The 22,882-nt window shown below is 45.0% G+C and overlaps 1 protein-coding gene across 6 annotated transcripts in view; it reads right to left on the reverse strand.

The window, feature by feature from the left end:
• LOC137643836 (pre-mRNA cleavage complex 2 protein Pcf11-like) overlaps positions 1–22,026 on the reverse strand; it is an 80,795-nt gene extending 58,769 nt beyond the window's left edge. For all 6 annotated transcript variants that reach the window (XM_068376552.1, XM_068376556.1, XM_068376555.1 and 3 more), the window contains exons 1-2: positions 21,777–22,026; positions 1,277–1,390 (exon numbers count right to left, since the gene is read on the reverse strand). In XM_068376552.1, coding sequence (XP_068232653.1) covers positions 1,277–1,390; positions 21,777–21,938 — 276 coding nt within the window. In that variant the 5' untranslated portion in view covers positions 21,939–22,026. The remainder of the gene's footprint in view (positions 1–1,276; positions 1,391–21,776) is intronic.
• Positions 22,027–22,882: the final 856 nt, after the last annotated feature.

A 22,882-nucleotide genomic window follows, 5' to 3' on the forward strand; every position in this document is an offset into this window, starting at 1 on the left:
CTGAGGATGATTCTGTGCGCCTAACAAGGCCTGCCGAACCCTTATGCCCTTCGACATTGCTTCTCCCCTGGGCTTGGGAGCTTGCAAGAGGTCCCGGACTGGGAGAACGACTGGCTCGCACAGAAAAATCCCCACGCACCACACTGGCACTAACACTAGTACAAGGCACTGCACCGACACTAGCACTCGTCACAGCACTGGCACTAACTTCACCCACTGCACTCTTGGCCTTTAACTCTTTCACTTCGGCCATCAGAGACTTATGGTCACTTACCACTGACTCTACCTTATCGCCTAAAGCCTGAATAGCACGTAAAACCACTGACATATCAGGCGGAGGGCACACAGTAGGATCGGGGGTAGCCACTACAGGGGTAGGATCAGGAAGAGGATCATGAGATGAGGAAAATAAAGAAGAGTGAGAAGAACTCCTCCTAGCTCTAATTCTCTCTAACTTAGAAGAATACTTTAAAAGTCGGACAAAATCCAATTCCGAAAGACCGGCGCATTCCTCACATCGATTTTCTAACTGACAGGGTCTGTCCCTACAGTCAGAACAAGCGGTGTGAGGATCTACCGAGACCTTCGGAATACGTCTATTGCAAGACCTACAACGTCTATGGGAGGGGGCTTGCGAAATGTCAGACATTTTGTTTCCAAGAGAAGTCAAAGGGAGATCCAAAAAACAAGCAAAAATTCGTTAACCGTTAAACTGAATTAAATAAAAGCTATCTAGCTAATATCAGAAGGTTTCCAGTAATGCGACAGCCGTAAATCAAAGAGAATACATCACCAAATAAGCGAGAATAAACTCGAAGACCATGAGCGTATCCCAGAACGTCTAGCCGGAGGCACGACAGAGGAATAATTGAGGAGGTGTCAACAAGAAGTACTTGAGTACCTGGCCACAGGTGGCGCTGTTAGTACACCCCCTTCTAGTATTGTGATAGCTGGCGTATCCCTCCTTAGATTTCTGTCGGGCAACGGAGTTGACAGCTACATGATTATCGGGTAAGTTTAATATTGAAAAAATTCATATTAACTCTGATTTATGTGTTCTTACTCATTCGAAGAGGTATAGGCTATACCATTGTACTCAACTAATAAAATGCATTTTTTAAAAACCTTGAAAAGCTAAGACATCTAAGATAAATGACTCTGTTCTATGGTAGGACAAAATGGAATGCTATATAAAAGCATCAATTCTACATTCACACATCCTTCCTATCATTCAGTAGACATAATCAATTCTTTGAGAAAGCAATGCTTAACTTACCTTTTCAAACACAAATGTAAAGGTGTCGATAATATTGTGTGCGAACAATTTTATATAATTTTTTCCTACATTCTTCAGAATAGAGTCTATCAGGTACATAAGAGGTAACTTGATCTGAAAAAAAAAATTTTATTAGTCAGTAATCAGTGAAATGCTCTGAAACTTTAAAAATTTCCCATTTAGTCCCATAATAAACACACAGATGAAAATATTTCAAAATAGTTGTTGCAACCATAACAAAACAATGTTCACAAATATAAATGGAGTGAAATAAACATTCAAAGTAATTTTGTAAGGATACTGAGACCTTGAAAAACAAATATGGCCATGGATGTGACATTCTTTCTTAAACATTATCATTAAAATTTACAGCAATTACATAACCTTATCATGCTACCATATTTCAAGTTAATTCTAAAAATAGGACCACAAAACCTTGACAAATACAAAAACATTAGAACATAGAGCAGGAACCTGAAAAATAATTATATCTTCCTGGCTATACAACCCTCCCCCGAATCATTTATGTACATAATTAAACACTCATTGCAAAAGCAGTAGAAAATTAGCAAGGTAGTTCACAAAGAACAGGTAAGTGAGGATTTCTACTCACCCTCATGAAATATGGGTGTGGTTAAGAGTGTAATTCAATATTAAGGACTTAGATTTTTACATCGAAGAAAATTGCAATTCCATATGAAAACATAGGGAATGTTGAAGTTGCTTATTGGAAACTTGTACTAGGTCATACAAAGAACCATTATCTTCCTTGAGAAAAGGATGATATGGTAATGCTGGAGTTATTCATTCCACAATGGCAATTGCAAGAAATGGGTTGAGGGGATCAGATTTTATGCATCAATTTCCTTCCTTGTTAAAAAGAGGACTGATTTCTTACAGTCTTACAAACTTTGTAAGGAAAGGCACACATCTGCATAGCTTACGTGTACCTTGCCCAATCTAGCTTATGTTACCTAAGCTTGTAAAAAGCTTATACCCTAAACATGACAAATTCGGAGATAATTTGTATTTTTCCTAACCATACAAACCTTAGCTATTTACATTGGGTTTACCTTTCGGCGTAGCTGAAATGACGAGCCAATAGTTTTTAATGAGGGTTAACTACCCCCGCGCTAGTTAGCGGGGGTAGAGGAAGGGATAGCTTGCTACCCCTCCCCCCCACACACCAGTGATTTGCTTCACTTCACTTAGAGGTAGGACTTGACTTGGGGGCCAGGGCTGGCAGGCAAATATGTGTAAGTAGCTAAGGTTTGTATGGTTAGGAAAAATACAAATTATCTCCGAATTTGTCATTTGTTCCGTAACCGAAATACAAACCACGCTATTTACATTGGATGACTTACCCCTTAGGAAGGGTGGAAAGTCCCCAGCCTTACTGACTTTGGCTTTGCCCGGGGCTCCGCCTCCCAGTGAGTAGCACTTGAGAGAAGGAGCCCCTGCACCTCACAAGTTCCCTGCTTCGCTAGGAACGAGTGGCCTACATAAGTTGTGTGTGAAGGAAAGTGTAACTCGTCTTATGAAGTTGACCTTGAGACCTTTAAATAGGAATCTAGGATAGGACGTTCCCAATACCATCTCGTCAGGGTATGGGGGATGCGACAGTATTAAGCTTAATACTAGGAGCACAAGGAAGCATGGGTTACCTGCAGTGGTCGAAGTCAGCTATGCGAAGACCAGGATGTTGCTTCCCCAAGAAAGGGGAGAATGAAGAAAGAAGTAAGGGTCAGACATACTCTTTCATTCACGCAGACTAAAACCGGGTAACAACGCCCTCAACCTACTGCTACTTGTCCATAAAGGAGCCTGAGATTAGACCAGCTGTTGTGCAGAAACCACAGGGCCGATAGAAAACGTATCGAAGCTCCTGCAGGTAGTGTGCTGTGAAGGTCGTCTGATGCTTCCAGACCCCAGCTTGAAGCACCTGCGTCACAGAGAAGTTATCTTGAAGGCCAGGGACATAGCAACGCCCCTGACGTTGTGTGCCTTCGGGCGACGTGACGGAGGAGGGTCTGGATTCAAGGCGTGGTGGATAACCCTTCGAATCCAAGCCGAGATGGTGTTCCTGGTGACCCTCCTCTTCGTCCTGCCTGTGCTCACAAACAAAGCTCGCACTTGAGGACGGACTGCAGCTGTCCTCTTCAAGTAGTACATCAGACACCTCACTGGACATAGTAGCAGCTGGTCTGGGTCGCTTGTTACAGAACGGAGACTCGCAATCCTGGAAGAGTCAAACCGAGGATCCGGCACTCCAGGATTCTGAGTCTTGGCAACAAACTCAGGGACGAACCTGAACGTTACCTCCCCCCATCCCCTTGAATGGGCGATGTCGTACGAGAGACCATGAAGTTCACTAACTCGCTTGGCTGAAGCCAAAGCGAGCAGGAAAGCCATCTTCCAAGACAGGTGGCGATCAGAGGCCTGGCGTAATGGTTCGAAGGGAGGTCTCTTAAGAGCCCTGAGGACCCGAACCACGTTCCAAGGAGGAGGTCTCACTTCCGACTGGGGGCAGGTAAGCTCATAGCTACGTATGAGTAGAGAGTTCTAGCGAGGAAATGTCCATGCCTTTCAGCCTGAAAGCCAAGCTTAAGGCTGAGCGATAGCCTTTCACTGCCGAGACAGAAAGGCGCATTTCCACCCGCAGATATAAGAGGAACTCCGCTATTGCTGGAATAGTGGCATCGATTGGACAGATACCCCTCCCATGACACCAACCACAAAAGACTCTCCACTTCGCCTGGTAGACTCCCTCAGAGGACTTTCGCAGGTGCCGAGACATTCTCTCCGCAACCTGTTGCGAAAAGCCTCTCTCCGTGAGGAGACGCTGGACAGTCTCCAGGCGTGAAGCCGAAACGAGGCCACGGCCTTGTGAGGGATGTTGGAGTGGGGTTGTCTAAGAAGCTCGCGTCGTGGTGGAACTTCTCTCGGGAGCTCCGTCAGGAGCTGCAGAAGGTCCGGGAACCATTCCGCGTGATGCCATAGCGGAGCTACCAGAGTCATCGAACAGTTGACCGATAGTCTGGTCCTGTTGAGCACCCTTCTCATCAGACAGAACGGTGGGAAGGCGTACACGCCGATGTTGTCCCACCGTTGCTGGAAAGCATCTTGCCAGAGAGCCTTGGGGTCCGGGACTGGGGAGCAGTACAGAGGCAGCTTGAAATTCAACGCTGTCACGAACAGGTCCACAGTCGGGGAACCCCACAAAGTCAAGACTTTGTTGGCTATCTGAAGATCCAAAGACCACTCGGTACTCACTATCTGTGTAGCCCTGCTCAGACTATCGGCGAGCACATTCCTCTTGCCAGGAATGAAGCGAGCTGATAGTGTTATCGAGTGGACTTCGGTCCACCTCAGAATCTCTACTGCAAGATGGGATAGCTGCTGCGAAACATTATCTCCCTGCTTGTTGATATAAGCCACTACCGTGGTGTTGTCACTCATCACCACCACGGAGTGACCCGCCAGGGTCCGTTGGAACTGTCGAAGAGCCAGAAAGACGGCCTTCAACTCTAGCAGGTTGATGTGCAGGCACTTTTCTGATTCTGACCAAAGGCCTGAGGTCCTCTGGTTCAGAACGTGCGCCCCCCACCCTTCTTTTGACGCATTCGAAAAGTGTCAATTCCGGGAGAAGGACGAGAAGACTCACTCCCTTTCGCAGGTTCTCGTTGACCAGCCACCAACGCAGGTCCGTCCGTTCCAAAGATCCTATCGGGATCTGTACCTCCGGGGAATCAGATCCTTGATTCCACTGGGACTTGAGCCACCACTGCAGGGATCTCATCCTGAGGCGGCCGTTTGGAACCAGACGAGCCAGGGAGGACAGGTGACCTAAGAGACGCAACCACGATTGGGCGGGAAGCTCTTCTCGCCTGAGGAAGGGTTCCACCACCCTCCTCAGCCTTGCTATCCTGTCGTCTGATGGAAAGGCTTTGTGGAGATTGGTGTCTATCAACATACCTAGATAAACCAGTCGTTGGGACGGCTGCAGAGAGGACTTCTCGAGGTTTACCATGATCCCCAGATCCTGGTAAAGACCCAGAAGCCTGTCTCGGTGCCGAAGAAGGGTCGACTCCAAGTCTGCTAGGATCAGCCAGTCGTCCAGATAGCGAAGGAGACGGATGCTATTCCTGTGTGCCCAAGATGAAATCAGGGTGAACACCTGAGGTGCTGTGGAGAGACCGAAACACAGCACCTTGAACTAGTAGGTCTTGACGTCTAGACAGAATCTCAAGTACTTCCTGGAAGACGGATGGATTGGGATCTGGAAGTATGCGGCCTTTAGATCCAGTGTGCACATGAAGTCTAGAGGTCTCACCGCAAGTCTGACCGTGTCCGCTGTCTCCATGCTGAACTGAGTTTGCTTGACAAACCCGTTCAGAGCCGAGAGGTCGATGACAGGTCTCCAGACGCCTTCTTTACAAGAAAGAGTCGACTGAAGAAGCCTGGGGAGCCGTCGACGACCTCCTGGAGAGCATCCTTCCTGAGCATGGTCTCGACTTCTGCCCGAAGGGCTAGTACCTTTACCGATCCCATGGCACAGGAGCTCAACGACACTGAATTCGTTGTCAGGGGAGGTTGAGATGTTATGAACGGGACGCAATAGCCTTGGCCGATCACAGAAACCGTCCAAGCACCGGCCCCGTGTTGCTGCCACCTGTGCACGCAACGTCGAAGGCATCCCCCACAGGTGGACACGCGGGGGGATTGCCACTCCTAGTGTTTGCGGCCGCGGCCGCTCCCTCTAGGAGTCTTGCCCCCCCTGAAGGACTTACCGCCCCCCTTGACCTTGGCTGGAAAGGGCTGGGACTTAGACACCACTTTCTTAGCTGCCGGTGCCTGCTTCGGTGCCTTGCGAGGCTGCTGCTGCTGTTGCTGCGGAGCTGGAGGCTTATAGGGTCCTATGAAGGAGGGAGTCCTGGCTAGATTTCCTCCACCCCTCAGCCGTTCGTTCCATATCCTGTGGCTCCAACAGATTCTCCCCAAGGAGGGAAGCATGTCTGAGCCTACAGACATCCACGGCAGGGACCTTCGGGTGGAACTTCTCGGTCACCGCATCACGCCGCTTCAATACCGAGTTGGCCCACAGGGTGGTGACCTGGTGTACCAGGAACTTGATAGAGCAGGTGCCCGAGAGTAAGAAGGTCTCCAGGCCCTTCCTATTGGTCTCCTTAGACAAGTCCTCGGAGCGCAATAGGATGCCTAGAGTCCCTAGCCATATATCCAGCCACGAAGTGGCCTGCATGGAGCACTTCGTGACCTTCTCATGGCTCAGGATCTCTGACACCGAGAACGTCACCTGCCGGGCGGAGAGCTTCTCGAGAGGAACTCCCTTAGCAAGCTCTTCTACGGAATGATGGAGAGGAAGAACGAGACTAGACTCACCCAAGATCTCAAAATACCTCCTCTGCTGGAGACGAGGAGGTGGGATGAGTTTGTTCCCGGCAGAGGAATGACTGGATGAAGCAAGAGTCGCGAGTTGGGCATTGGCCCTGGCTCTGGCACTCTTCAACCCCCGAGACCAGGGCAGAGCCTCGCTGGTCTTAGGGGGCTTCTGAACATCGAACACCTGGTCCAGGACCGTGTCCTTGCCTTCTCTGGGGACGATCATTAGGCTCAGGACCTGCCAGAAGGCATGCTCAGACTCCGGCTGGTCTCCTCCTTGCAGGCTGGCAGCTAAGTCTCCCGTCCCCGGAATCTCTTCCTGGGGCGAAGCGTGGACGTTCTCCCGGGGAGCAGCAGGTTCCTGGCGAATCCTTGAAGACGCCTTCCGGATTGTTTTGGAGTCCTTGGGTTCCCTCCTGGGAGGGATACAGGATCCCAACAAAGAGGTTCGGAGAGCACCTTCCGCGCGAGACGATTCTCCTCCATGAGGAGAAGGCTCCCCCCTTGGTGCCGAGGGGGAAACTATCACCTCACTAGATTCACCCGAGGACGGAAAAGCCTCGTCCACGGGAGAAGGAGAAAACGCCTGGGAAGGGGATGGGGCCTTCCTGACAGACCTCTTAGGAACCAACTTCTCCCTGGGGGAAGTCACCACGAAGTCCATTCCTCTCCTTCTCTTCAGCGGGGGCGAGGCAGCCGTTTGCTTGTGTCCTTGATTGGCGAGTGCCGGCTTCATAGCCTTCACTAACGCCCGCATCAGAGGACCAAACCAAGTCAGAGATTCATATGGGAGGCGACACCCTCTCCCTCAATCCAAGGTCTGGAAACAGAACTAGGGCCTGCGCTCCCACTCGGCAGACTCTCCTTAGGAGCCGAACGAGGGGGAGCTTCGGAGGAGGTTTGGGCGGCGAAAGAAGAGTCCCGAGAGCCTTCCCCCTTCAAGGCAACCCCGGAAGGAGAACAGTCTCTCTTGGACTTCTTACGCCGGCGGCCAAACCTCTCCCACTGGGAGGCAGACCACTCCCTGCACTCACTACACGTATTCTCTTTATTACACCGTCGGCCTCGACACTGCGGGCAAAGGGTGTGAGGATCTGTGTCCACCGCCGACATAAAAGTACCACAAGGGCGGCCGGCAATACCAGGGCACTTGCGCATAGTGAACAATAAGGGTGAGGCCAACTTCAAAACACACACACACAAACTGAAAGAAAAAGCAGAAAAAGATTAAGGCTGTCAACGAGGACGATGGACAGACACGTCTGTTCATCGCCGGAGCCAAAAGTGAAGTGGAGCAAATCACTGGTGTGTGTGTGGGGGGGGGGAGGGGTAGCAAGCTATCCCTTCCCCTACCCCTGCTTACTAGCGCGGGGGTAGTTAACACTCGTTATAAAGTATTGGCTCGTCATTTCAGCTACGCCGAAAGGTAAACCCAATGTAAATAGCGTGGTTTGTATTTCGGTTACGGAACAAAAGATGCTTTCATAACCTGAAAAAGACCTGAAGGAAGTAAACAACTTGCTGAGTAATAAGCACAGGACCCAAGGATTTGTGGACAGCATCCCACTGATAAATTGAGGTAAAGGCCTGATGCCATTAGACCTCAGGCCTTGTTACCCGTGTAATAAAGGGTATGACATTTCCAGACTCCTACCACTCGCCTGGAACTGCTAGCTCGCCCCCCTCACTAGACAAGTCTGTAAGGATAGTTAACTAACCCAAAAGGACAATCATCATCCAAGATTTGGCCTCCAGTCACTGCTACACTGATCAATTGTATGACAAGCATCCTCCTACTCACTGCAGCTTGAAAGGGGTACCTCAACATCCCACTCTCTTAACCCCTTTACTGAATAGAGCCCGAGATGAGGCAAGAAAGGGCCGAACAAAACATTGCATATTGAAAGAAAGATATGCCAGAAGCTGTCCAGCTGGGTTTTTGATGAGGACATAGCCTTCTTCAAACACATATCAGAAGGTATGACTGCAGTCCCTTTAAGAGTTTCGAAGGCCTAGAGCCCTAAGGGAAATGCATATTGGATTAGTCCTAACTGTGAGTTCTTTATTAATTCACCAATCCCTAAACCTCAATTCCTGTAACTTAAGATTATTATTATTACAAGCTAAGCTACAACCAGGAGGCTATAAGCTCAACTACTCCGACAGGGAAAAATACCCCAGTGACTTACTACTTACAGGGGTTGGATCAACCTCAGCAGTTGAAAATAAGGCCAGCAACATACAAATAGTAAAGACCCATTTCAATATTCACAGAGGGCCACAACTCTTCAGGTTCTCACTCTATGCATGCTTCACAGACTTGGGCGTCTAACTCACAAACAATATTTGAAATGAGCCCAAGGACAACCAAGAGTAGCATAGCAAGGCTGGCCTAAAAGGAAAGGGGGGGGGGGGGGGGTAAAGAGGAAGTGGTAAAAAATCCTCCAGAGTCAACACAGAGTACTACACATTGAAGACACTGGAGAATGTTCCCTAGTCTCTCCTTCCTCTTAAAACTGTCCCTCTGTAGAAGAGTTCATGCACCCCCTACACAGCCTAAACTCACTAGGACACAGTTACATATAATTTCTTAATATGCATTTCAAGATAATTAGACTAAAATAATAAAAAGTTTATAATGCTCAGAGAAAGAATAACTTCAACAGTAGCAAAACCAGAATCATGAACAGGGCCATAGCACAGCATACCTAAATGTAATGGTGGGGAAATCTAAAATAACTTGGCTACACCATACAGGTTGGTGGAACCAATATGTCACCTGCCATTCACAAACTATCTTGTTAAGTTTCAACAATTGTGCCAGCACAAGTGATAAATAACCACTTTTACACAAGATGAAAGTTTGCATTAGCATAGAAACAAATTAAAAACCTTGGTAGACCTATTACAGTATTATATGGTTAATATTTATCATGAACATGATAGGTACGTATAATAGCTATAATTTTACCACACTAACAAATTGGGGTCAAATCAAATAAGGACTAAACTTAAGAGGTGCTCCCAGCGGTAAACTGTTTTTGGAGGACTGACAAGAAATTCACTATACAAAAGGATGAGCACGGGCCATTTTGGAGTTATTCATCCAGAAACAAAATGGCCAAGCCAATAACAAATTCTGTATAAAAGAATAAAAATGTGAACTGCACCAGTCTTTTCAGGGATTACAGCAGTTGATATCTTGAAATGTAAGAGTAACGGCCAAACCTTTTTACTCTTGATATATGTAATCATTACCTAACATTTTGAACGCATCAAAACTTGCCAAATTTTTTGTGATAAAGCCTCTGATGTATTCGTACTTCAGCCATCTTTTATGAATTCATTCTAGTAAGGGAATTCAATATACTTGAATCATCAGAAGACAATTTATTTACATAGGTATTTAAGGAACTGTAAGAATCACATAAGGTTTTATTTCTGCCAAGGGACGTAATTTTTATTTCTACGACATAAGTCACAATAAGGAAGGGGTTTCGCAGGTGGGGTACAATATGTAAGGAGTACACGGCGGAGGATAGGTTTCAAAATACAGTATAAGTTTTTCGGATCAAGCAAAGATAAGCACTCCCAACTCGCGCAAGTGAAGATGGGCACCCCCGGATTTAACCAAGTAAATATAAGCACTCCCAATTTTGACCAAGTGAAGATGGGCACCCCAAAAATTCTGTGGATAACGTAAAGATAATGACAACTGTCGTTTTAGAATCTTATTGTCAAACAAAATAAAATATAAAAGGGATTTTGATGAAGGAAAAATCAATTTCTGGGCGAGGAACCTGTGCCGCCCAGTGAAATGCTCTTTAAAGCACCATTTCAAAGGTATAAATACTGCTAAATATACCAGAGAAAAAATTTGCATGGAATGCTAGGAATATATCCGGCTCGCTCACCCCTAAAGGGTGTCGGTATTAAAACTGGGGCGAGTGATACCACTACCAGAGATCCCTTTCCAATTAGACTTCTCCCTCCTCAAAATCCCCCGTTACTACGAGGTGTCGTTCACTATAGCTACTCCCCCCCCACTACCTATCCTTCTCCCATCATTCCTTGTTTGCACCCGTGAACTTTAAAATGATATTTTAATTATAAAATAAATTTTTGAATATACTTACCCAGTGAATATATAGCTGCAACTCTGTTGCTCGACAGACATAAACTGTACAAAAAACTCGCCAGCGATCGCTATACAGGTTGCGGGTGTGCCCATCACCGCCATCTGTCGGCCAGATACCAAGCTCCATGTAAACAAAGACTCAATTTTCTCCTCGTCCCACTGCGTCTCTATTGGGGAGGAAGGGAGGGTCATTTAATTTATATATTCACCGGGTAAGTATATTCAAAAATTTATTTTATAATTAAAATATCATTTTTAAATATTTAACTTAGCCAGTGAATATATAGCTGATTCACACCCAGGGTGGTGGGTAAAGACCAGTAAAATATGTTTACATTTTATGAGCTAAGAGTTTTTATTTCATTTTAGAAGTTATCAAAATAACAAAAACCAAATAAATAGGTACCTGGTAAGGAAGTCGACTTGAACGATTACTCTGCCTTATAAGTACGCCTTCCTTACGGAGCCTCGCGATCCTCTTAGGATGCTGATAGACCCCTAGGAGCTAAAGTATCAAGGGCTGCAACCCATACAACAGGACCTCATCAAACCCCTAATCTAGGCGCTCTCAAGAAATGATTTTGACCACCCGCCAAATCAACCAGGATGCGAAAGGCTTCTTAGCCTTCCGGACAACCCATAAAAACAACATTAAAAACATTTCAAGAGAAAGATTAAAAGGATATGGAATTAGGGAATTGTAGTGGTTGAGCCCTCACCCACTACTGCACTCGCTGCTACGAATGGTCCCAGTGTGTAGCAGTTCTCGTAAAGAGACTGGACATCCTTTAGATAAAAAGACGCGAACACTGACTTGCTTCTCCAATAGGTTGCGTCCATTATACTTCGCAGAGATCTATTTTGCTTAAAGGCCACGGAAGTTGCAAAAGCTCTAACTTCGTGCGTCTTCACCTTAAGCAAAGCTCGGTCTTCCTCACTCAGATGTGAATGAGCTTCTCGTATTAACAGTCTGATAAAGTATGATAAAGCATTCTTTGACATAGGCAAAGATGGTTTCTTAACTGAACACCATAAAGCTTCAGATTGGCCTCGTAAAGGTTTGGTACGCTTTAAATAGAACTTAAGAGCTCTCACAGGGCATAAGACTCTTTCTAGTTCATTGCCCACGATCTCCGATAAGCTGGGAATATCGAAAGATTTAGGCCAAGGCCGAGAAGGCAGCTCATTTTTGGCTAGAAAACCAAGTTGTAGCGAACAGGTGGCTTTTTCTGACGAAAATCCGATGTTCTTGCTGAAGGCATGAATCTCACTGACTCTTTTAGCCGAGGCTAAGCATACCAGGAAAAGTCTTTAGAGTGAGATCTTTCAGGGAGGCTGATTGTAACGGCTCAAACCTGTCTGACATGAGGAATCTTAGTACCACGTCTAAATTCCAACCAGGGGTAGCCAAACGACGCTCCTTGGTGGTCTCAAAAGACTTAAGGAGGTCTTGAAGATCTTTATTGTTAGAAAGATCTAAGCCTCTATGCCGGAAGACCGATGCCAACATGCTTCTGTAGCCCTTGATAGTGGGAGCTGAAAGGGATCGTCCTTTTCTCAGGTATAAGAGAAAATCAGCTATTTGAGCTACAGAGGTACTGGTCGAGGATACAGAAACTGACTTGCACCAGTCTCGGAAGACTTCCCACTTCGACTGGTAGACTCTAATGGTGGACGCTCTCCTTGCTCTAGCAATCGCACTGGCTGCCTCCTTCGAAAAGCCTCTAGCTCTCGAGAGTCTTTCGATAGTCTGAAGGCAGTCAGACGAAGAGCGAGGAGGCTTTGGTGTACCTTCTTTACGTGAGGCTGACGTAGAAGGTCCACTCTTAGAGGAAGACTTCTGGGAACGTTTACTAGCCGTCGAAGTACCTCGGTGAACCATTCTCTCGCGGGCCAGAGGGGAGCAACTAGCGTCAACCTTGTCCCTTCGTGAGAGGCGAACTTCTGCAGTACCTTGTTGACAATCTTGAACGGTGGGAATGCGTAGAGATCTAGATGTGACCAATCTAGGAGAAAGGCATCTATATGTATTGCTGCTGGGTCCGGGACTGGGGAGCAATAGATTGGAAGCCTCTTGGTCAGCGAGGTTGCAAAGAGATCTATGGTTGGTTGGCCCCAAGTGGCCCAAAGTCTCTTGCACACATCCTTGTGGAGGGTCCATTCTGTTGGAATTACTTGCCCTTTCCGACTGAGACAATCTGCTATGACATTCAAGTTGCCTTGGATGAACCTCGTTACTAGGGAGATGTCTTGACCTTTTGACCAGATGAGCAGGTCCCTTGCGATCTCGTAAAACGTCAGTGAGTGGGTCCCTCCTTGTTTGGAGATGTACGTCAAGGCCGTGGTGTTGTCTGAGTTTACTTCCACCACTTTGCCTCGAAGGAGAGATTTGAAGCTTTTCAAGGCCAGATGTACTGCCAACAGCTCCTTACAGTTGATATGCATGCTCCTCTGACTCGAGTTCCACAGTCCTGAGCATTCCCGACCGTCTAGTGTCGCGCCCCAGCCCACGTCCGAGAAGAGAACGTGGTTGGGAGTCTGAACAGCCCGGGGAAGACCCTCTCTTAGGTTGATATTGTCCTTCCACCAAGTCAGACAAGACTTCATCTTTTCGGAAATCGGGATCGAGACCGCTTCTAGCGTCTTGTCCTTTTTCCAGTGAAAAGCTAGATGGTATTGAAGCGGACGGAGGTGTAGTCTTCCTAGTGACACAAATTGTTCCAGGGATGATAGCGTCCCTACCAGACTCATCCACAGCCTGACTGAGCAGCGTTCCTTCTTCAGCATGTTCTGGATGAATAACAGGGCTTGACTTATTCTGGGGGCCGACGGAAAAGCCCGAAAAGCTAGACTGTGAATCTCCATCCCTAAATACACAATAGTTTGGGATGGGACCAGTTGCGACTTTTCCAAATTGACTAGGACTCCCAATTCCTTGGTCAGATCTAGAGTCCACTTGAGATCCTTCAGACAGCGACGACTGGAAGAGGCTCTGAGAAGCCAGTCGTCCAAGTAAAGGGAGGCTCGGATGTCCGATAAGTGGAGGAATTTGGCTACATTCCTCATCAGCCTCGTAAACACGAGAGGAGCTGTGCTTAGGCCAAAGCACAGGGCCCGAAACTGGTAGACCACATTTTCGAAAACGAATCTCAGAAAAGGTTGGGAGTCTGAGTGAATGGGGACGTGGAAGTAGGCGTCCCTTAGGTCTAGGGAGACCATCCAGTCTTCCCTTCTGACCGCTGCTAAGACTGACTTTGTGGTCTCCATGGAGAACTTCGTCTTTGTGACAAAGACATTCAGAGCACTGACGTCTAGCACCGGTCTCCACCCTCCTGTCTTCTTTGAAACTAGGAAGAGGCGGTTGTAGAATCCCGGTGATTGAAAGTCCGAGACTTTGACCACCGCTCCCTTCTCTAGCAAAAGAGACACTTCCAGTTTCAGGGCTTGTCTCTTTTCTTCCTCTCTGTACCTGGGAGAGAGATCGATGGGAGACGTTGCTAGAGGGGGTTTGCGTACAAAAGGGATTTTGTACCCCTCTCTGAGCAACTTCACAGATTGTGAATCTGCGCCTCTCCTCTCCCAGGCTTGCCAGAAGTTCTTGAGTCTGGCTCCCACTGCTGTCTGAAGTTGCGGGCAGTCAGACTCTGCCCTTAGAGGACTTGGATCCTTTCCTCTTCCCTCGCTTCCCTTCGGCACGAGCACCTCCTCTGCTGAAGGCTCTGCCACGAAAGGGCGGAATAAAGCGAGACGCTGGAGTGTCTATCCTTGGTCTAGCGGAAGTTGAAGGCAAAGGGGGAGCTTTGCGAGCTGAGGACGCAACTAGATCGTGAGTGTCCTTCTGCACTAACGAAGCAGCAATTTCCTTTATCAAGACTTCTGGAAACAGGCACTTGGAAAGGGGAGCAAAGAGAAGCTCAGATCTCTGGCATGGTGTAACTCCAGCAGACAGGAACGAGCAGAGAGACTCTCGCTTTTTCAGGACTCCGGACGCGAATGAGGCAGCAAGCTCATTGGACCCATCACGGACGGCCTTGTCCATGCAGGACATAATGAGCAAAGAAATCTCTTCATCTGTCAAAGAGATTTTCCTGCTCAGGGCTCCTAAGCACCAGTCTAAAAAGTTAAAGACTTCAAAAGCCCTAAAGATCCCTTTCATAAGGTGGTCCAGGTCCGATGATGACCAACAAATCTTCGAGCGTCTCATGGCAAGGCGTCGGGGAGAGTCTACAAGACTTGAGAAGTCGCCCTGGGCAGAGGCAGGAACTCCCAAGCCGAGAACTTCTCCCGTGGCATACCAGACGCTCGATCTAGAAGAGAGTTTAGCTGGGGGAAAGGCAAATGCTGTCTTCCCTAAACTCTTCTTGGACTCTAACCAGTCTCCTATCAGGCACAAAGCTCTCTTAGACGAGCGTGCGAGGACGAGTCTAGTAAAGGCAGGTGCGGTAGAAGGCATGCCTAATACAAACTCTGACGGCGGAGAACGAGGAGCCACAGAAACAAAATGGTCAGGAAACAACTCTTTGAATATAGCCAAGACTTTTCTAAAGTCCAAAGATGGTTGAGTTGACTTAGGCTCGTCCAGTTCTGATTGTTGATCGTCTTGTTGTGCAGCAACATCATCATCAGAAAGTTCCCCATCCGAAAACTGATGAGGAAACGGCAACGGAGTGGGCAACGTCTGGTTCGCTGAGTCCGGTCGCACTGGTGCATGCGTGACGGAGCCGGACGCAACGTCATGGAACTGCTGCACAGTCTGTGAAGTGTCAACAACCATGGGAGTGCGAGGACGCACAGCGTCTACCCGAGACTGTCTAGACCGACTGGGTTGCGCAGTGGAAACCACACTGGGTTGCGGAGGTTGACGCATCGCGTCAAAACAAGTCACCTCTGATGGTGGTTGAACGTCCTGAACGTCAACAACCACCTCCGTGCGTCGCTTAATGTCAACGTGCGGCTGGCAACCCACACTGGATCGCATCGGTGGAGGAACCCCTTCAACTGGTAGACGCGAGAAGGTTACCTCAGCGTCAACAGGACGCACAACCGATCGCTTGGAAGGTTGTTGGCTAGAAGGTACGGCAGCAACCTTCTCCGCATGAAAGTCCTGCATCAAAGACGTAAGCTTGGACTGCATGTCTTGCAGCAAAGCCCATTTGGGGTCTACGGGAGCAGGTGCGGCGACAGACGGTGTTAGTGACTGAAGCGGTACCGCTTTGCCTCTCTTAGGCGATGAGCAGTCATCAGATGACGGCAACGAGTCCGAACTGACCCAGTGGCTACAACCGGGACGTTGGACTTGTCCTGAAGGGACCGATTTACGTTTTAAAGGTCGTGAGACCTTGGTCCAAAGTTTCTTACGAGAAACACCTTCAGACGACGAGGTATAAATGGGCTCTCTCGTCTTACGTAGGTAGGGGCGATCTTGGGGAGATACGTCTGATACCATGGAGGGAACGTCTGTTCGCTGATTAAAGCCTCTCGAACCCATGCGTCGTGCGACATTGCTTCTCCCCTGGACTTGGGAGCTTGCAAGAGGTCCCGGACTAGGAGGACGACAGGCACGAACAGACCAACCCTCAAGCGCAACACTGTTCACAACACTATCACTTGGCACTTTAGCACTTAAGCTCCTTAACATCCGCCATGAGTTGATTGCGGTCACTTGCAAGGGACTCAACTCTCTCCCCCAGGGCATGGATGGCACGCATCATGTCAGCCATCGATGGTTCCTGGGTGCTAGGAGGGGGGTTAGGAACAACCACTACAGGGGAAGGAATAGGTTGTGGGGCATGGGGAGAGGAAACATCAATAGACCTAGAAGAACTTCTCCTAATTCTATCTCTCTCTAGCCTGCGTGTGTACTTTTCAAATTCGATAAAATCGAATTCCGAAAGGCCCACGCACTCCTCACACCGATCTTCCAATTGACAGGTTTTACCCCGACAATTGGAACAAACAGTGTGAGGGTCGATAGAAGCCTTCGGAAGACGCCTAGAACAGTCCCTAGCATTGCATTTTCTAAATTTGGGAACTTGTGAAGGGTCAGCCATTTTGAATTGGTCAAGGGAAAATTCCAAAAAACGATCTAAGTCATCAACAATGAATCCGATACAAAAAAGAGTTCAAGGATTTATTTGAAGAAAAACCCTGCACAGCGAAAGCTCAAAACCAGAATATAGTACTTCACCAAAGATGATGTGAAAAACTCCAGTTAGCAACAGCGAGTAAAGTACGTCTTGTCGACACGTAAAATTGAGTCTTTGTTTACATAGAGCTTGGTATCTGGCCGACAGATGGCGTTGATGGGCACACCCGCAACCTGTATAGCGATCGCTGGTGAGTTTTTTGTACAGTTTTTGTCTGTCGAGCAACAGAGTTGCAGCTATATATTCACCGGCTAAGTTAGATATTTAAAAATGGATATATCATAATATAGTTAAAAATTATACTTAATGAATACATATTTCATGAGTACACATAAAAATATAAATGAAGAATTTAATCAAAACAATATTGATTTGCAACTGTTTCACAAAACCTTTAAAATTGGTCATTGTGGTTTTTTTCTTTCCACACAAATTCGTTTTAAGTAAGAGTTCAAAAATTCCTTTCTGCATCCAAGAACGTGTTTTACTGTATTCGTATTTTGTGTTTATTCTAATAACTCCCGATTGATCGAGTATGAACTATGGTGGCTTTATCAACGAAATTTAATGAGCAATTTAAAATATGATAAGCGAATCCTAGATCCCTTTGAATGTTGCAATATGCTCCCCACTGATCACCGTGAATGGTTGTTCCTGGCAAAACTACGTTCTTAATTATCGGTAATAGCGTTTTGGCATCACGCGAATAGACGACAGCATCTCCATATAACCCAAAGCTGGTGACGAAGATAGGTCAACTATCCCAAATACCCAAATTGGATTCTGAGGACCGCATCCCCTGTGGTGTTTTGGTTTGTGGCTGAAGCAAGACTCATCAATTTGCATGGTTATTCGTGACCCACCAAGTATAATAGGTTTTTTTTTTTTCAAAATATTTCTCGCAAACTTCACGAAAAAAAAAACTGAACATATCAATGACTGTCTTTTTTGAAACATTAAAACACTGTGGTTTGCAATACACTCAAATCCTGACACCAGTAGAAAATACCTTCTATCCACTTTTGTAATGAAAGCTTTGATCGATATAAAAAAAAAAAATCCTTACGAATTGATTCGTAGTACTGTCCTTGTATTTGGCGCAATTTTTGACTAGGCACTTCCAGACGTATTTATCTAGAATTGAAGACTGTTTCGTCCACTTCATAAAACTTTTACATAGGACATTTTAGTTCTTTCCTCAGAAGATTCTTCTGCTTCATCCAGTTGATTGCAGGAAGCGGGTTTTCAACCACCAATGGCTTAATGATTTGTTCATATAGAGAATAGTCCATGTTTGGAGGCTTTATATTTTGTACCAAAGTAAAATGTTGAATTTTGCGACTACAAGACAAGAATTAAAACAAACGAAAGTTCAACGATTGACTATTTTCTCAAATAGGAAACTATTTTACTAACCAAAGGAAGCACTAATTTAACATTCTTAACAGAAACCAACTTGTTAAAGATTAGTATCCAACTATGTGTTTAGAAACAAAAACAAACAATGAAACTGAAAACAAAGTTAAAACATCGGGGATTTCTCAATAGAGAAAGAAGAGATATGCACCCCGGGAGTGCTTATCTTTACTTGACCCAGTTTTTCCCTACCCAAAAATTACCTGGGGAAGGGCTTGGCACCCTTTGCCGCTCAACCTAACCTAAACCAGACCACTACAAAATCTCACAATGCTCATTTGACATTCAGACGAACAATCCTAACTTCCGCCATACGACATACCCAACTATTCTAGAGTAATATCCACAACCCAGCCCTACCCTAACATAGGCTGCCCTAACTACCAACACAAAATAGGCTAGGCTACCCCAGAGAAATTAAGCTAGCCTACCCTAGGCAAAATAAGCCAGCCTACCCTAGGAAAAATAAGCTAGCCTACCCTAGACAAAATTGCCTAACCTACCCAACACAAAATAAGCCAGCCTACCCTAGGCAAAATAAGCTAGCCTACCCTAGACAAAATTGCCTAACCTACCCAAAACAAAATAGGCTAGCCTACCCTAGACAAAATGGACTGGCCTACCCTAGACAAAATAGCCTAACCTATCCTAGACAAAATAGTCTAACCTACCCTAAACAAAATAGCCAAGCCTACCCTAACTACCCACACAAAATAGGCTAGCCCACCCTAGACAAAATAGGAAATAGCCTACCTCTGATTAAATAGGCTAACTCATCATAGACTAGATTGGCCACCATATCTGGGGCTAAATTGGCAAGCCGACTCCCGACAAAATATGCTATAGCCAACCGCATGCTGTACAAGATTGGCAAACCTACCCCAGACTAGATAGCATATACCCTACCACAGACCAAATAGACTAGCAAATCCAAAACTAAATAAGCTAATCTACCCTAGAATGAATAGGCTAGCCCACCCCAGTTCAGTTGTTGGGCGGAGGGATTCGCCTTTCCATCGGCACCTCCTTGGTTTTTTTCTTTATTCTAATTCTTTTATTTTCTTTTCTCTTTTTTTCCACATTTGATAAATATATTCTTTTCTTTTCTCTATTCCTTCTTTCTTGAACAGCACATTTCCTATTATATTCTTTTCTTCTTCATACGCCTATTGTAATTCCACTATTTTTCTTCATTTGTCTCTGAGGTCTGGACAGTCAAGAATGAAATGGGCGAGGTATTAACGCCCCACATAGCTTGCATTCTACCCTACCTCCTACTTCATGTCTTTTCCTATCATTTAATGAAATAAGCTAGCCTTCCCCAAGACTAATTTTACCAGTCTACTCCAGACTCTATAGGTATGATATACAAAAGATTAAATATACAGTAAATAAGCAAGCCTATTTCAAACTAAACAGGCTAATCTACCCAAGACTGAATATGGTAGCATTCCCTAGACTAAAATATCCATCTAACCATAGATTACTCAAGCTAGCCCACTCCAGTAATTATATCAACAATAACAGCGCCCAAATATACGATGAGCGAATTCATAACTTCTCAACTAGGATGGCAGAAACCCTGTTATGTAACTTTTATTATCGTTTCCCATTAAATGAAAAAGATTATTCTGAATTTCCCATTTTCTCTTATCATTAGAACCAAGCTATCATTGTCTAAATGACCAATTAGTGTCTGCTTCATCATCACATGCCTTTTTTAGTCAGCCCAACCACATACTGTACCTTCATTGCAACACTGACTACCTTTGTCTACATGCATTTGTATCATACTCTTGTTACTGATAGATTTTTCCGGGCGCCAATTGCAAACATTCCTGTTATACAGTCATCTTTAATTGATTTAAATACGAGGAAGCTACTGATATATTGTTGTGTAGTCCTAAATTTTCTTAAGTGCATCAGGGAAAAAATCCAAGGGTGAATGTATGATGACGGCCATGACCAATGGCTCCCCTATTTTCAAACCTATTGCTAAGAATATGGCAGTCTAAGGGGAGCATTAGGTTAGCAAGATAGGACAAAGCTTGTAGGTTAGGTTGAGGGGAATTTTAGGTTAGGTGACGTTCTATGCATACGGGAGGTCCTGTCCGCCGTTAATCTCGCCATAATGATGTTTCGAAAACCCTTAAAAAAATTTACGTTTTCCTATTTCAACACCAAGAGATGGTTCAAATAGCCTAGTTCCTACTGTTTTTTTACTATGGTGCATTCATTTTTATTACAAGCCAAATTTCCAACCATGGAAAATAGACCCTTTTTAGATTAAGGGGAGCCTTTGTAGGGTGACGGCCAGATCCCGTAGAAAACGGGAATATTCTGAACTGTGGCCGTCGTTCTAAAAACGATTTTGGCGGAATAAGCTTACTTAAAAATTCCACTTAGCCTATGCTAAAAGCCGTATCCTTACTCTTACCCCCCCCCCCCTTACACAACACAACAGTTTCCTTACCTACGAGTACGACGGGAGAAGCTAACTTAAAAAACCCCCCCTTACACATTTAAGATCTGTAGACCATTTCCAAACGTTTTCATCCTATACAAGATAACAGTCGGAGCGATAATAAGCAAATTAGGACGCTTAGCCGTAGCGCTACAAACTACCCGATTAAGGTAAGAATATGGAAGGCTGGGAGGGTCACAGATGGGGAATGGCCCCTATCTCAGTAGATATGCCTACAGCATCCTACGTTGGGTTAGGTTGAGAACCTCGGGATCAGATGGTATTCCTGTTTGATTACCTTGACGGAATATGATTCAGCATGCAAGAAAAACATTTGGAATTGGAAATGGGGGCAAGTCCTAATAATAAGGTAAAATATGAAATGTAAAAAAATCACTTTAAGGGGAAACTATTCATTATATACGAGTCGAAAGAATATAAACACATGCACTGTCGTGTGAGCAAATGGTGTTTATGTTAATATACTCTCCAAGACTAAATAACCTAACACATCAGACTCCTTTAGGATATTTGTTTACAAGACCACGTCAATTAGTTAAAAGTAACCTAAAGCAAAACAAAAGTGAAATTTCGTTTCAAAATACAATCACAATCTGGCGGAAGCCTACAGGTCAAGTCGCCGACTCCCCCAACCACTCTTCTAATTATTATTATTATTATTACTATCCAAGCTACAACCCTAATTGGAAAAGCAAGACGCTATAAGCCCAGGGGCTCCAATGGGGAAAAATAGCCCAGTGAGGAAAGGAAATAAGGAAATAAATAACTGGAGAACAAATTAACAATAAATCATTCTAAAAAAAGTAATGTCAAAAGAGATATATCAGTCGGAGCCTATACAAAATCCCTATTTAAACTAGCCTATAATGACGACAAAGAATGGACAATTTCATTAATATTAAACAATATACTTACATTTGACGACTGAATTTGCTCTTCGATAACTTTGACGATCACTGCTGCGTGGGTCAGGTTCTCGTCCGCTAACATCGTCAACATGGTGATTAAAGGCTTCGAATTGAGTGTCAGGTCACTCAACGACGAACGATATTCGTCGGCAACTTCTTGGGAAGTCATCTTGGCTATAGAACTACTCCATAAATGTTAGACAGCAAAATATTCACAGGTACGAGTAACGTCAACATACGTTCAACCACAACGAAAGTCTTTGCCAAACTAGCCTGGTCGCCGCAGTGTTGCCAGGTATGGGGATTTATCCCTAGATTTTGGGGATTTTGGAATCTGATGGGGGTATTCCGTACACATTTCTATGAAGAAACAAACACGAGTAAACCTTTATATCGTTGCAGTTAGTTTGCTTGCAATCACATGAAGTAGATTGAGTAATTTCTATATTAATAAACCCTACGTGATCAAGACAGAAGAGAATATATTTGTGGAAATCGGGAATTTTAGGCAGTTTTGGGGATTTTTAGTTTGTTTGGGGGATTTTTCTACTAACCCATCTGGCAACTCTGCTGGTCGGTTATGATAGCATCACCCGGCTCTTCTTCTTCTAAATTATTATTATTATTATTATTATTATTATTATTATTATTATTATTATTATTATTATTATTATTATTATTATTATTATTATTATTATTATTATTATTATTATTATTATTATTATTATTAAAGCTAAGCTAAAAACCTAGTTAGAGAATCAAGATGCTATAAACCCAAGGGTTCTAACAGGGAACAATAGCCAAGTGAGGAAGGGAAATAAGGAAAGATAAACTACAAGAACAGTAATGAACAAATTAAAATAAAATATGGTAAGATCATTCAAATGAAAAGCTTACAAGGTACCTCAAAATATTCTTTTTTTTCCTTTTAGATTAGCATATCCTTAAGCAGTGAACATACATATTTCTTTAGAATTAATGTAGACCTACACGTTTCCTGGTTTTACAACACATATTCATTCCATACTTACCACCAAGAAAATTCTCAATACAAAAGATGAATGGAAATGAACGACCAAAAGCAATGCATATGTAAAGAATATACAGATAACT

This window comes from Palaemon carinicauda, chromosome 7 (assembly GCF_036898095.1).
Source record: "Palaemon carinicauda isolate YSFRI2023 chromosome 7, ASM3689809v2, whole genome shotgun sequence".
Classification (NCBI taxonomy): domain Eukaryota; kingdom Metazoa; phylum Arthropoda; class Malacostraca; order Decapoda; family Palaemonidae; genus Palaemon; species Palaemon carinicauda.